This window comes from Zea mays, chromosome 2, assembly GCF_902167145.1.
Source record: "Zea mays cultivar B73 chromosome 2, Zm-B73-REFERENCE-NAM-5.0, whole genome shotgun sequence".
In the NCBI taxonomy this organism is placed as follows: Eukaryota; Viridiplantae; Streptophyta; class Magnoliopsida; order Poales; family Poaceae; genus Zea; species Zea mays.
Window position 1 is genome coordinate 233,414,122 of NC_050097.1, and position 15,457 is coordinate 233,429,578.

A 15,457-nucleotide genomic window follows, 5' to 3' on the forward strand; every position below is an offset into this window, starting at 1 on the left:
AGGTTGTCCCCACTGTTCTTAGTACTCAGGAGGTGAAGCTGACAACATGGATGGCTTCGAGGAGTTTCATGATTACGACGAGTTCTAGTTCTTTCTTAGTGGCAAACCCCCAGTCAGCTGCATGTGTAGGCTTAGCATCTACGTTTCGCATTTCTGCACTTTGATAATTATGTTGAACAATGGTTATGTATTAGACTCTGTGGATGTCTTGGACATCTTGATGTAATAAAGTACCTTTCCGCTATTTATTTTGAGCATTGTGTGATGATGTCCAATTATGTAATCGCTGTGTACGTGAGTTTCTAATCCTGGCACATACATGGTTCGCATTCGGTTTGCCTTCCAAAACCGGGTGTGACATCATCTGTCATGGAGACTACAGATGGACAGGTCGCACGTCGCCTCTCGTTTGAGTCCTGGTTAGATAAGTCTGAAGCACTAGTTGGATCATATTCTCATGGTCTTATCACACCAACAAAAAACCGATATATGCCTACCACAGTGAGCTTTTCTTGGATTTAATTTTTGTTGACTAGTTTGGATATCAAATAATTTGATAATATAACTTGTCCATTTGTAGTATTCATCATTTATACCTGCATGTGTGGATGAAATGAATCCTACTGTTGGAATGTCCTTTGATTCTATACAAGAGGTGGAAGAGTTTTATCTCTACTACTACTTAAGTGTCTATCGTAGGCGTCCACATTGGCCAGTGGTGCACGGTTCTGCCCTGAGCGCCTGCCCACACACAGCGCTCCTTTCCATCGATGTCGTCTTCCACCTCACCCTGAGCGCTCGCCTGCCATCGTCAGCGTGCTCCCTCTGCCCTAGAAACCGCGTCGCCCCCAGGGTGCCCTTCCATCCATGGCATCGTCGTGGCTGCCCCGCAATCAACTCCCAGATCCCGTGCTCACCTCCCTGCGATCCCCTTCCACCGACGGCACTCACCTTCCATCGACAAAACGGAGGTACCACGCCTCCCTCAGGGTGCCCTTCCATCCATGGCGTCGCCGCGACCACCCCCGCAATCACGGTGTCTATCCCTCCCATCTCACCGCCGCCTCATAACACCCCCGTGTCCCACGCCATACGCCCAAGACCGAGCCGCCTGGATCCGATTGGGTTGCCTCTCGTCGCGGGGGCGAAGGGGAAGGGGAGGAAGAACCAGGAGGCGTGCGTTCGTCCAAGATGTTGTAGCTGCTGATGGCGCTGGCCTTCTCGGCAGCCCCGCTCACGCTGTACGTGCCGCCGATGCGCAGCCTTAGCTTCTTCGTGGAGGCCATGGAGGTCGTCTGCCGTGACTGCGGGCCCTACTCCCACGGCGTCGTCGCCCACTTCCGCCGCGGCCTCTCCCGCGTCCTCGGCGGCCTAGTGCGCGCCCTCCGCTAGGCGGGCCAACACTCCATCGCCGGCACCGGTTCCTCCTGCCTACAGGAGTATACTACACACGGACACGCACACGCACGTTCGGTGACCTTGTGCTCTCCCTACTTTCTATGTCCTTTTGTACTACTAGCGAGGAAGTGGTTTCTAGCGCAGCACAACAATCTACATGCTGGAGCAGGACTAGCGATCAGTTTCGAGATCTTTCCTGCTTCGTTCCTCCCTTTTTGTGCTCGCTGCGACGTCATGCCCAGATCATGTGCTCACCTCCCCGCAATCAAGGTCGTCACGCCCGACGAGGATGGTCGCCAGTCGCCGCACGGCGGTCCGGTCCCCAACGACGGCTCCGGCGCAGGCGCGAGGAAGAAGCTCCGGCTCACCAATGAGCAGTCAACGCTGCTCGAGGACACCTTCCGCGCCCACAACATACTCTCCAACGTATGCATCCCCATCCTCTCCCCCTTCCATGGTTTCCATTCCATCTCGAAGTTCGCTCATGTGCAAGTAGAAATCCTCATCCATGCATATATTAGGATTAGCCAGTAGTAGCGCCTGAATAATCTATTGTTCATGTCTGCATAAAGAATTTCTGCTTCTTTTTTTGCTATTAACTGACGAACAAATGAACATTTCATGCATTGTTGGACAGGCGCAGAAGCAGGAGCTCGCACGGCAGGTGGATCTCAGCGCTAGACAGGTGGAAGTGTGGTTCCAGAACACACATGTTCAGATAACACACATGTTCATGCTCATGCTGACCCCACACAAGTTCATATCGTCTTCTGCGTGTATGTAGTTGTTTCTTCTTCAATTCTCTTTGTGGGGAAAACGTTAATGTAAGTTATATTTTTACTTTTTGCACCTCTCACTATTGTTTCTACATCTTTCTTTCTTGAAAACTCGTGAATCTGAATTGTAATGGGATTTCCTTCCACCAATCTACCCATCATGCAGTGGGATTTTCCCAGCAATCAGCTTGATAGGCGACAACGTCATTGTCGGGGTGAGTGAGTCTACCGCTATTATTCAGTCTGAGTCCAGTAAACCAGAATTCCATAGGATATGATTATACCTATATTTCCTGAAAAGACAAATGAAACATACATCAAAAGCAAGTCACTGCCTATTATTTTTGACCTCAAGATCTTCTACTTCATTGGATTTGCATTGTTCTGCCTGGAGGCTTTTCTGAGCATGTGGGTCATTCAGGTGAAGTTACTACCCACCGCTTTACTATTCATCTGTCTTGATACTTTCAGTTGGTTGTGAACTATAAGCTTTGCGTCCTGCGGCGTGTCTACCTGTACTTCCGAGGCAGTGATGATGATTGGTTAATCACTGAGGCCTGGTTCGCCCTTTTGTTTTGCAAGCTTCTGCACCCTTCTGATCAGTTTAGAAGAGAACCTAGAGAACCATGCACTTGTGGAGTTGTTCATCTAGAAAGTGACACCATTATTGAATATGATTGGTAAGAATAATAAATTCTACATGATTGCACTGGCTCCCAAGTTCAAGGCTTCCTGCAACGAATAATCTTAAAGTAGTTTGCTATAATCTATGTTTTCATATAAGATATGTTTACAGATATATGTTTTTAAACAATACGAATAAATTGTTATTTGCTACTACAGAGTTTTTAGACCATGTAAAATTTAAGCTACCAGTGCCTGTCTCAGTATATCTTTTAATGTGAACTTAGGATTGCCTGAACTATCATGTTTTTCTTGATAGCGATGCAACATTGGTCTACTCATTTTGTCCACTACCGAATCATTATACCTATGGAATAGTTTTTCTTTGGGCACTCTTTTTTATTTAATGATTATATTGTCAATAATTCATAACAGGGAACCATAGAACTACTTTATTTATGTAATGATGCTTTGTTCATTGTATTAATATGTATTGCTTACAAGAGAAGTAATAATCTATTATAAACCAAAAAAGAGAAGATGATGTAACGACTATTGTCTTACACTCGAGTTCATTAACATGTAACAAAGCTTTCTTCTCTGAAAATATATTTTATACAATACAGTTTGTATTCAATGCCACTGGGATTGATTTTATTATGCAATATATTTCAGATCCACTTTGGGGTCAATAGTGGCGCAACAAGGTTCTCCGTTGACTCAAGAACCAAGCTGTTAATGAGGACACCTTCCGGCGTTCAGATGAGTTTGGATGGAAACCTCGGGTTGATTTGTTGTCCAATTCATGTTAATGTTATCTACACTTACAAATAAACGTTGCCGTTGCATTTTGATGAGTTTCATTTGTTCCTGTGCAGAGGGCCTCCTATTGTGCCCTCTGACAGAAGCATCTCGCGGACGAGAGAGGTAAGGATTTGATATGTTTGATTTGATGGATGCTTGTTGAATTATCTGTGCAGTCTTCGTTTAATGTGTCCAAATATTTTCTTTTTTCCATGTCGACAAATATCATGTGTTGGCACAAACCACATATGAGAGAAGCCTATTTAGCTACAGCTGCAACTATCTATGCCAGCAAAGAGGCTGCATGGGGGAAGAAGAAAGATTAACAATGGAGAAGAAACAACGGTGATGGTGGCTGGTGATGCATTCGTGAGCTAGAAGTATCTTAAGGTCTCTAGATTCATGGATGAGCTAGCAGGCCAGCACATGGAAGCACATCTTGTCTTTTCTCTATTATTTTTTCTTCCCCTTTATCTTCGGTAGATCTACATTCAGAAATAGATTAGTTGTTCCAGTGTTCATTAGCATCCTATTTTTATGCTTAAATACTTAATACTGAATCAATAAATTTAAAATAATACTCCATCTCTGGTTTCTTAGTGTACCATTTGGATCTTGTACTTACCAATATCGCTAAAAACGATTAGATTAATGTACGATTGTCGATATATTTGTGTATCATTCAAAATTCTATATTGATTCTTTAAAAATAATTTGTGCGATATCATAATGTTTGTTTGACACCAGTTCATTCTATTTGAGTGTGTGTATTTATAATAATATTACCTATTTATATCATCAATATAATATTAGTGTTACAATGATATTTTATCACACAGATTTTTTACTAGTTAGATGCCCGTGCGTTGCCACGGAAGTTAAAAATTACTATAAAACATAAATACAGAACGACAAACACCATTTTAATATATAAAAACCTATGTGGCAAACTATCAACGTAACATTAATATTTTATTGACGATATAAATATGTAATATTATTATAAATACGTCGACTCAAATAAAATGAATGATGTCGGACAAACATTATAATATAGAAAAGATCATTACAAAACATATTTCTTCTGCAATAAACATAATCAAACCACCAAACCCGTCCAGATCCAAAACTTTAGACAAAAGAAAACAATATATTGTACACATTCCTCAACACTGGTGACGGGAGTTACAATAGGAGGAAGATATATGGCCTGCTAACATAAACATGCGACAACACTAATATACAAGACCTGATAGACCATCCTCATGCGAGTAAACCCATTTCCTTCTACTTATGTTTGGGGAACGCTGTCGAGTGTACGGTGTCCTTGTGGATGTTGTTGACGAGTATGTGCAAATTGGCAATGGCACCCAATCATATTTGATGGTATTGGTTAGGGTATGCCATATCCTACCAGCAGTGCAATGGTTAGGCATCACACAAGGGTCCAGTGGCAAACTACTGTGGACCCTCACCATAAAAAATAAATTTAATATCAAAGTAGACACATGGTCCATATATCAGATATTAAACTGATAAAAGTAGATACTACACTTGATCTTAGCCAAAAGACCGAAAAAGGTATGTATTGAAAAGTAACCTACCCTTTTTTATAGCTAGCCATACACCCATGTCAGCACTTCTAACAATTGGTTGAAATGTTATTGTTTCACACTATGACTATCTGAAAGTGAGGAAAAACAATGAAAATTGTTTGAATTTTTTTCAGAATCACAACTCATTTTCAGGTTGGACTTCATAGCGTTTGGTCCTAATCCGAGCCATGGCCAGCTCTCGGGCTCCTTGATTAGTGCCACATCTGAAGGAACGGTTTGATACTATGTATTTGCATTGAGGCCGAAGAAAAACAGAAGTGCACAAATTAGTTCCAAATACAACACTCACAAAAAAAGAAATCGCCATACAGAAAATAACAATCACATCAACCGCAAATTACCGATCCTTTCTCTTCTCGAGGAAGCGGTGAAGAGAAACCTTCCTCATAACAGGCATATCTACTAAAGAAAAGACATGTTTCAATCAGTAATCGGCATAATAAAGACCAACAATCATATTTTAGAACTTCAACTAAGTAAGAGGCATACCATAAGTATTTGTGTGAGCAGGCTTCTTAGCAGCAGCCAAGCTGATGACCGAGTCCAGCACGACCTCGTTAGTAGTGACAGCAGCAGCTGCAGAGGGTTGAAGCAAAAAACCGCGTTTTATACAACTGGACTTTCCTTGCTGTCTAGCTGCATCAGATCGTTTGCCTTGTCGACAAATACCAGCACCTTCCTGCCATAGAAGAATGTGAGCTGCTTAGGCTTATCTTCTTGCTCTCTGACAAATATTACAGCTTAGCAAATCAATTATCTACTATGTTTTTTGTTAATCCTTGGCAGTTGCGGTTGTGGGGGCGGCGGACATGCGATTTGCTCGGTTGGTTGCTGCACGCCGAACAAACGATGGTCGAATGTTGTGAAGATCACGAAAGTCTCCTTTAAAAGGAGTAGAGATAGAGATGATACAGACAAAAAATCATTATTTTCGACATAGAAATAACATTAGTATATTTGTAACGACAAACTTTTCTAGATGACTACATTCTCATTAGGTTTTAACAATGAATGCTTAGAGAAAGTAGAAACTGAAGATATGGTTTGAAGACCATGTCAATTTCCAAAACATCAAATGAAAAAAGAGTAGAGGTAGTAATTTCAAGTTTGGCATGTAGTAGAAGGATAAATATTAACACAAGTACACATGACTGCAGTGAACTTCAATACTATAAACAAACAAGAGATAAAACATACATGGTTTCTTATAACAATGGTAGGAGTAGATTCTTTGGAAGTTTTCTCTGTGCCTTCTTTACTTCTGATAGAGAGCGGACCAACACCAATGTCTTTCCAACCCTTAGTGGCTTCATCATGCTGCAAAATGGAAACACATTATCATCCCCCTCCCTCCTCTTCCTCCCCTCCCTTGAGGCTCTCGGTCGGCGCCTTCTTCCTCCTCTTCGCTTTCCTCTTCCTCGTCTTCTTCATTATCGTCGAACATCACAGTATCTTGATTATCAGCTGCCTCGTCGGCACTGACTCCTTTTGCTTTTTCCTCCTGTCGTTTGGCCTCTGCTGCGATTAGCATAGCCTGAACCCATATCCAAAAATATCAGACACAGGAAATAGACACTTCAAGCAAATGAGATCAGAAGGGTAATGGGAACGTTGGAAACAAGATAAATAGGCAATAAATGCATAGCCTACCGTAAGTTCACTATCTGGCTCCAGGTAGAGCAGAGAAGCCAACTGCTCACCGATGAAAGGTTCTGAGTTCCTGGCAATCTCTACTGATCTGCGGTAATCAGAAAGTGAACTAAACTATTAAATTCTGGAAACATTTTTGCGAATGTATATATATATATTAAAGTATACGGTTGACATACTAAACATAATTTGCACAATATTAGAGTATCATAACCAAAAAGCATGATATTACAGCAATATGTTAAATAGATCAGATGGATACCTTGACATACACCTTGCATTTGGTTTCATGAACAACAACCACCTCTTTCTCTTCTGCCCTCTTTATAGAAGGGCTGCTTGGCTTCTCAGGTTCAACATCTAATCATGGTCATGACGAACAATTAAGAGGACAGAATATTGGAAATCAAGGGGTGTCAGACTTACATTACATAAAACATAAGTTAGAGGCATGGAAGATTGCGTGTTGGATGTACAATATTAGATACCTTCATTTGCATCAGTTGAAGCTTCTGAAGTATTTTGGTTTCCTGATAAAACAACACCTCTTCTAGGGCATGGTATCCGCAACTTGGTCAAAAACTACAGTAAATAATTTTAGTATGCAGTTCAAGTAGTTTCAGTATGGAGTTCTTCAGTAATGCTCTTTGGAGGATGGTAATGAGGTAATATAGTTCTGATTCCAAAGCTCATTATAGAAATCCAATAAAATTGATGGTGACATACTTCACAACTAATTTTAAATCTTGCTGAAAAGGGAATGAGATCTGTGCATTGAGTGTGTTTATTGCATATCGATAAAGGTCTTAGACCAACACCCAAATACGGCATATAGCTTGTAGCCATGATTACTGCCATTCTTGACAGTCCATGTATAACAACAACACGCAGCCTTCTCTCTTTCTCATATCTGCAGGCACAATATGCAAACGAATATTTTGCTTCTCAACCAACTTAATATATAGTATGAAGTAGAGTTTAAAATCAATTAAAGAACACAACCAACTTACAATATTGTGTTACAAAGTAGATATCAACACCAGAACATATCATTGATAGGCTGAGAAATTGCATACCTCAATAGCCATATAGCCACCTTGACCTAGATTTGGTTGCATAGCATGGACAAAATCACCAAGCAAGGTGACAATACCTTTCCCCCTAATTCATAGTAGGTGGGAGGTTGTATATATCTTGGTGAAAATATGATATGCCGCAAGCAGAATGTGCAATGGACTTCAATGCTCAGGTTAGTCTTACATTAACTGACAAATATTCAGGTGAAGCACGCTCAACTGGTGCAAACCGAAGATTATCTTTTGCAGCCACTCTTATAGAGTAGGTTGATCCAGGCACAAGTCCTCTAAGACAAAATATACCAAAAGAATTTGTGGTAGCTCCCTCATAAAAACCTATGGATTCATATCTTGCTTAAAAAAACACCCACCTTTGGTTGGCAAGTTAATAGTGTTACAGAACCCATGGCACTACATTAAAATATGATCAGAGCTAAACCCTAAACCCTAAAAATTGCAGCAAATCAAATAAATAGTTGGCACAAAAGAATCTAGGGATAAACAAATCTAGCATGTACCTCTGTTGGTTTGGAGGAGAATGAGGTTCTCATGTGAAGTAAAAAAGCATGATACTGAAATAGCCATTTGAACAAAGGACGCCGCTGGGACCTCTTCCTCCTCCGGGTTTTGGTAGATCTCCTCAGCCTTGGCAGCGGACGTGCTGCGATGTCGGGCGGAGGCGTGGTGAAGCCGTGGTGGACGCCCACGCTCCACGCTTAAGAGTAGTAGAGATACAAGCGGTCATACTTAAAATAGTTTTAAAATAGTTTGACTCAAGGTGATTTTAGTCCCAAGGATTGCTTTATTAGGAATTTAGTTCACTAATAATCTTCATTTCACTCGGTGGTTACATGTTTTGTGCAAGAACCTATGGACTCATTGCTAGGGTAAATACAGATCGAATGAATCTAAAATACAAGCATTTTTTCACTCAACCTTCCCCAAATAAAATTGTTTTTTTAAAATTTCAGCGCAACTCCTATGTTCGACACTGGGATAGGGGTAGATTTGTTAACATTGTAGAGAAACAGACAGTTCTAGTTAAGCTGTTCTTCATAGAGGAACATGGCATGCTAGCTTCTTCACAGAGAGGAACACGACAAGCCCAGACAGTAAGCTCCGGTAAGCATAGACATCAAAGCAATTGGTGAGGAAGGCACACTTACTCGAAGATGTTTGAGACTTCTTAAGCAGCTTCTTGAAATAGGTGTTGTCAAAACAATTGGACTCCCGAATCATTTCCCTCCTTCCTTTCTCATATATAGCCAGTCGAGATGAGCTCCATAAAAGAGACCAAATTTGAGAACTGGAATGCATGGAGATGGAGTACATATAATTTGAGAGAAAAAAGGACAGCTCACGAGAAGAAATGTTTGGCTGAATAATGTCTTTAAGAAAGCAGCATCCAGTGTTTCTTCAGAAAGTTTACCATTGGGCTCAGCACAACTGCAAAAGAACCTGTGTTCTTCATGAAACTACAAGTCGCCATATTATATATATATGAGTGGACATTTGGTCGGAAAGAAGTTGCAGAACTGGAACATCATCTAAAATAGTAGTTTCTCATCAAACTGTTATTAAAATATCATTATCTAATAAACAAATCTAGGCACCTTTAATAAAATAAGCAAAATACTGCAACTCATCTACGTCTATAATTCTATATTACAAAGAATTCTGTTCCTGACTCTGATCCTCATTTTTACTGGATGTAGAAACACTTAAACTGTATAATTTAGCCTTCAAGTTCGTTCCTTATTCATCAAGCTTAGTGCCTTAGTGCACTGTACCAGCAAACGATAAGTAATGTTGAGCCCACTGAGATGCATGCAGTGAAGCTTTCAAGTTTTGCTTATTGATGTTTACTGTTGATATTTAATTGCGATCTAAAATTGTGTTTAGATTCGCCTCACAACACACTGTATTAATATCATATTTTCTAGGTTTATAAATAAAGTTATAGCGAAAAGGCATCTAGCTGAGTTGGTTAGGTGGTCTAAGTAGCACTCGTCCTAGGTTCGACTCCCCGTGGGAGCGAATTTTCAGGTTGTGGTTAAAAAATCTCCTGGTCTGTCCTACGCAAAAGCACAGGTCTAAGACTTGGCCCCGGTCACAGTCGTTTTCACATGGGCTACGACGCCGTTGTGTATGGGATGGGGCATGGGTTCGGAGGGTTTCTGGACCTGCATGACTGCATGAGAAGGTCTTCTTCTTAATATAATGTTGTGGGGGCAGCTTACCCCCGCTGGACAATTTTTTTATAATGTTACAATAGAAACCAGTGGTCAAACTTGTGTTATGAGCTTATGGCCCTTTTGGCTAACATTTTGGTGTTCAATATCAAATTGTTTGTGACAGGTGGTAGTAATGATATATTGAGTAAAACTGGAAATGTGCAACATAGAGTTCTAATATAATACAAAGAAGAGTTGGATAACATTTTGTACAAAGAAGAGTTCTAACATAGAACTGGAAATGTGACAGGTGTATGCTTACTGATGTGAGAAAGAGCATACAGTGTTAAAGAAACATATTGCGACTTCATCATAAGATCTACCAATAATTTGTGTCTTCAGAGACTCTGTGATGCATTTAACAATGGTATGGAAATGTGTCTCCTGCTTTTCATTGCCATGAAAAGAAATTTTACGTTGTTATTTAGTAGCAAAAATCTAGAACAAACTTAATGATGCAACTTCACATGTCTTAATTTTCCAATAGAGTCATAAAAATTGATACCCAGATGAAAAGAGACATAAAAATGGTACACAGATTGTCGAATTAAGTGGCTACAGTACTTGTGCCTCACCTGGGTGGCGGCAGGGGTGAACATTTTGGGCGAGGCGTCGACAAGGTAGACAACCATCTCCTTGTTTGCCTCCCTCTCCTGGTTCCCCAAGAAAGCAATCCAGCACCCGTGAAAAATTGTGGTGTCACAGCATGGTCAAATAATCAAATTAGTTTTTTTCTTCAAAACACTGATCCGATAGGAGAATAGGGAGAGAACGCAGCTAAGAGCTGGTACGAACCTGGAAACTGTCTTCGTATTCATCGCTGTAATGACCCGCAAGGTGAGTAGGTATAGGGACCAAGAAAATGTAAACAATCAACTAGCTGATGTACTCATACTCAGCAGATGTCAAAATCACTCCTTCCTGGGGTACATCCAACAACCATATCTAAACAAACTAAGATGATCAAATCAACAATACCAATCCTCCTAGCAGCTCACATTCATTAAGCCAATGCAGGTTGAAAAGGATAGGTACCCTGACACACATGCAACGAAACACTCACTCTGGGTGCCGACTGCCAACACGAGCAAAATCTCTGTAACTACTACTTCCTTAACAACCCATGACATGAAACAGAATCGAAAAGCAAGCCCCGCAGTGCCGGCATTACCTTTGAGCCGACGATGACGACGCCTTAACAACCCTCGATGTGGCTCTGCAAGCGGAGGCGCTTTACGCCAAAGCCGCCCATGAACCAGTGTGCCTCCAATGGTTTTGTTGGTATTGAATCCATGGATTGCGTCAAACTGAAAACAACAGGGAAGAACAATACTATGTTAATCACTTCATATTGTACAGGTGTATGACCGTGCGTTGCATTCAGGTTATACATTCAGTAAAGAGCATGACATTTGAAAGCTCATGGGTCAGCTGTGTTGCTATTGATGCAAGCGAAGGTTGGCTGGTAACGCAACCAGTAATTAGAACTGAATAAAAAATGGAAATGCAACCAATTAAAATTAAGATTGGAAGGAGCACAAAAGAGTACATGTTCTGAATATTTTAATAGCATACATCTAACTCGCTTTCTCACAAACTGTTGCACTGTTCTATCTATAATATACAGCTCGTGTTATTTTTTAAGCTTAGTTTCACTTATTGGTCACCACAACAATCAGGCACCTACTTAACAGTTTTAGTGAGCCTGGCAACCCAAAAAAGGAAAAAAAACAAGCGTATGCAAACCCATTCAGTTAGGTTACAGAGACTATATGGGTTTCCATCTATCTTCTAACACAAACAAGTATCCTTGGTGATTTAGTTAGGTGTGATTTAAGTTATATTATTTAGCCACATGCTCTACATCGTTGTAGTCTGTAAAAAACAGAGGAACATATGCATCATGATCATCTTGTAATTAGAACTGAATAAAAACTGGAAATGCAACCTATTAAAATAAAGATTGGAATAATGAAAAGACAAACGGCTGATTAAAGTATAGTACCTTTTTTTGCACACAATCCACATTAGATAATCATAATGAAAAGACAAACGACTGATTAAAGTATAATACCTTTTTTGCAGACAATCCACATTAGATAATCACTCATAAGCATTGTTAACTTATGGTTCCAGTAAGGTATATGTTGTCCATCAGAAGATAAAGCACCAATAACATCAGCAAAAGACAAACTGATCTACTGGAGGGAAGAGAACAACCAAGTTCACGGTTAAACTTCATACCATAAACAACAAAGGATTTTATAGAACCCTTAACAACTAATATGAGCTTTGTGAGAAGAAAACAGCTAACCATTAAGGAACAAGATGCAGCTAAAATTTAGATGTTTAAAACTAAACAACTATGAAGATCAATTGCCCTACAGAACACTCTGCAACTAACTAAAATTTTGTTTGGGTGTCAGGCTTGACATAAAAACATTGTAGAGATGCATTGTCGCTGTCCTAGTGTCCTAAAGCAAGTTTTGAAGGGCTTGTTGTTTATACCTCTGCTTCCTTCATGGTCGCTTCGGTCGTCAAGGATGTCCTGCAAGTGGCAGACGTCCACGGAGATCCGGAAGCAACAGTCTCGTCCGCGCTCCTGGACCCTGAGGAGCACGTTCATGCACTTTTGCGTGACTGCGAGCTTCTTGCGCACGCGGCGGCCGCACACCAGTGTCTGCAGTCGTACAATGCCACGTAGTGCCCTCAACGCCCTCCAAGCATTAACACATCCACTAACAAGAACCGGTGAGAGGAAAAAAACAAAGGCCGTGACGGTAAGCCTACCAGGAATGCAAGGAAGGCGAACTGGATGCGGACGACAGTCCACTCCTGCCTGATGATGCGAAAGTCCCTAGGCTGCGCGTGCACGACAACCACAGCGACAGAGGTGCTGAGCATGTCAGTAGTGGACGGTGCTGCGAGGATGAGCTCCACCACAGTCGACTCCACTTCTGCCCATTCCCCGCGGTGCCGGGCATCTATCTCTCCGCGTCAGGGGCGAGCTTCTCCACCGGCGACTGATCTGTGTACCGGGCCGGCGGCGGACTCGTGGAACATGGATCTAGGCACCGGGGGAGTGCGACGCACTCGTCGTCGTCGATGGTGGTGTGGGGTGGGGCATGGGATCTAGGCACCGGGCGAGGGGCGCCAACAGCTTCTCCACCGGCGGTGTACTTGTGGGACGTGGATCTGGCCGCCGAGGGGTGCGACGCTCGTCCTCGTCGGCGAGTGTGTGTGGGGGGGATCTGGGTACTGGGGGAGGGGCGGAGGGGGGGGACGACGGTTGGGAGAGAATGGAGAGGCATAACAGGGGGAAGTAGTATACGTTTGATGTCGTGGCATGCAGAACATGGAGCGGTTGGAGCGAGAGGCGAGTGGCCGCGGAGATCACGATGGAGGGGTGTGTACCTTAAGGCTGACACGAGCGGTGGCGCCATGCTCGCCGGTGGTGGGCACCTCCTCAGGTGGCCGCGACAACCACACCGCCGCGCCCCAGGCACTTGATGGAGGAGGGCGGGTCCCCGTGCGGCCTCTTTGCGCCGACGGTCGAGAGAGAGAGTGCGGGGGCATGATCCCTCTTCTTGCGGCTTGCGGTTTCATGCGGGAGGTGAGAGGCGGCTTCATGCGAGAGAGTGGAGGAGGGGTGGAGAACGCGGTAGCGAGGAGACGGCGCGCGAGGGTGGGGGAGGGGCGGAGAACGCGGAGGTCGTGCTGTGGCGACGGGAGCGACGACGCGCGGGGGGCAGCTGAGGCGCTAACCGTGCTTCGACAGTGAGCTTTGGTTTGGGCCACAACAAGCAAATGGGCCTCCTAGAAAGCGTGTATTCCGTATTTGCAAGCCAAACTTAGTACCACATCAGGTACTAAACTGTGCACGCATCTGTTTATAAGTGCCAGTGCGGATACAACATTATGGTCTTGGTTGGGCGGCAACCTGTGTAGGCTTGGCTGTGCGCGAGCTTTTATTCCTACATAGCTAGATTTTTTGGTACAACTTGCTCAGGTGCGCGGCGCACATGTGGGAAACGACGAGGGTGTGGATGGGAATGTGGGGGAATAGGAAACAACGAGAGTGGGGACATGGGAATCGACAATGGCAGAACGCTACGGGTGGGACATGGGAATGGCGCCACGGGACATGGGAATCGGAATGACAACGCTACGGGTGGGACATTGGAATGGCGCCACGGGACATGGGAATGGGAATGGCAGAACCAGGAATGAGGCAGCCTACCCCTTAGAGTCTTAATAGGTAGTATAGATATTATAATGATGTTTGTCATTTTGTATCTATGTTTTATACTAATTTTTAACTCTCGTGCTCGTGGCAACGCACGGACATATACCTAATATAATGAATATGCACATGAAGGAGGGTTTTATTGGTTTACAAAATGTACTTTTTGGTGAGATCATAAACAAGAGATTTTTGTGTTTAAGAAACATTTTCAAGAAGGAGGAGGGGACATGTGATCTGTCTAAAAAAAGAAAAAGTCAAGTGGAGACAAGATGTGGTTGTGACACGCATATATATGTCAAGTTAGGTATGAATAAAAAAAACTACGTGTCTGTTTGGTTCGCGGCTAACTGTGCCACACTTTGCCTAAGGTTAGTCGTCCGAATTGAAGAACTAACCTTAGGCAGAAAAGTTAGGCAAAGTGTGACAAGTTAGGTAGTAAACCAAATAGGCCCTACATCTTGTCAATGGTGGAGCAACATACATTATGCACGACGAACAATTCAATCCAACCGTTCAGTCAATCAAAGGATCAAGAACACATTATTTGCATGCCATAAAGCAAGTGTAGGTAAGGTAGTGTTTGGTTGAAGAGCCAAGTAGAACGGAGTCGTTCTATCCCTGATTCTAGGAACGGAGTCGCTCTATTCTGTGTTTGGTAATATGGAACGGAGCGGCTCTGTTTTTTGTTTGGTTGCAGAGTGAACGGAACGAAGCGTGACTGTGAGAGCGGGATGGGAACGGAGCGGCTCCGTCCGGTTGATTTTTTGGAGCGGAATGGTTCCGGATCTGAGGAGAATATTCCCTAATTGGAGCCATTCCGTTCTAGTTAATTTGTAACCAAACAACAACAAAACTGGGATAGAACGGCTCCGTTCTACTTGGCTCTTCAACCAAACACTACCTAAGTCCACCAACATAATCATACATAGTTTGAAATGAGAAGGTGAGAGGGTGGGAACGCAAAATAGACAGACACCGTTGGATGGAAGATCCTTGGTCCAGATTCACAGTGTGCATTTGAGCACCAACTATT

The 15,457-nt window shown here is 42.8% G+C and overlaps 1 protein-coding gene, 1 non-coding gene and 1 pseudogene across 2 annotated transcripts; 2 read left to right on the plus strand and 1 right to left on the minus strand.

Annotated features, from left to right (window-relative positions):
• The first annotated feature begins 369 nt into the window (after positions 1-369).
• On the plus strand, positions 370-2,858 carry LOC109944439 (uncharacterized). The gene is made up of 8 exons (XM_020549202.1): positions 370-501; positions 581-810; positions 905-1,036; positions 1,641-1,824; positions 2,036-2,154; positions 2,341-2,389; positions 2,530-2,595; positions 2,757-2,858. Exons 1-8 carry the CDS (start codon positions 370-372, stop codon positions 2,856-2,858), a joined length of 1,014 nt encoding a protein of 337 aa, XP_020404791.1.
• Positions 1,192-1,392, plus strand: LOC118476435 (uncharacterized; annotated as a pseudogene).
• A 2,138-nt stretch (positions 2,859-4,996) lies between the features above and the next one.
• On the minus strand, positions 4,997-5,187 carry LOC111590953 (U2 spliceosomal RNA). Its single transcript, XR_004856744.1, has one exon. It is a non-coding gene; the product is annotated as a U2 spliceosomal RNA (small nuclear RNA).
• Positions 5,188-15,457: the final 10,270 nt, after the last annotated feature.

Excerpts from the sequence above, each read along its gene's own strand:
- LOC109944439 (XM_020549202.1), top strand. The coding sequence starts at position 370 with ATGGAGACTACAGATGGACAGGTCGCACGTCGCCTCTCGTTTGAGTCC. Across the intron at positions 502-580 it reads ACCGATATATGCCTACCACA|TATTCATCATTTATACCTGC; the intron begins GTGAGCTTTTCT and ends GTCCATTTGTAG. Across the intron at positions 2,596-2,756 it reads TGAGCATGTGGGTCATTCAG|CTTCTGCACCCTTCTGATCA; the intron begins GTGAAGTTACTA and ends TTGTTTTGCAAG.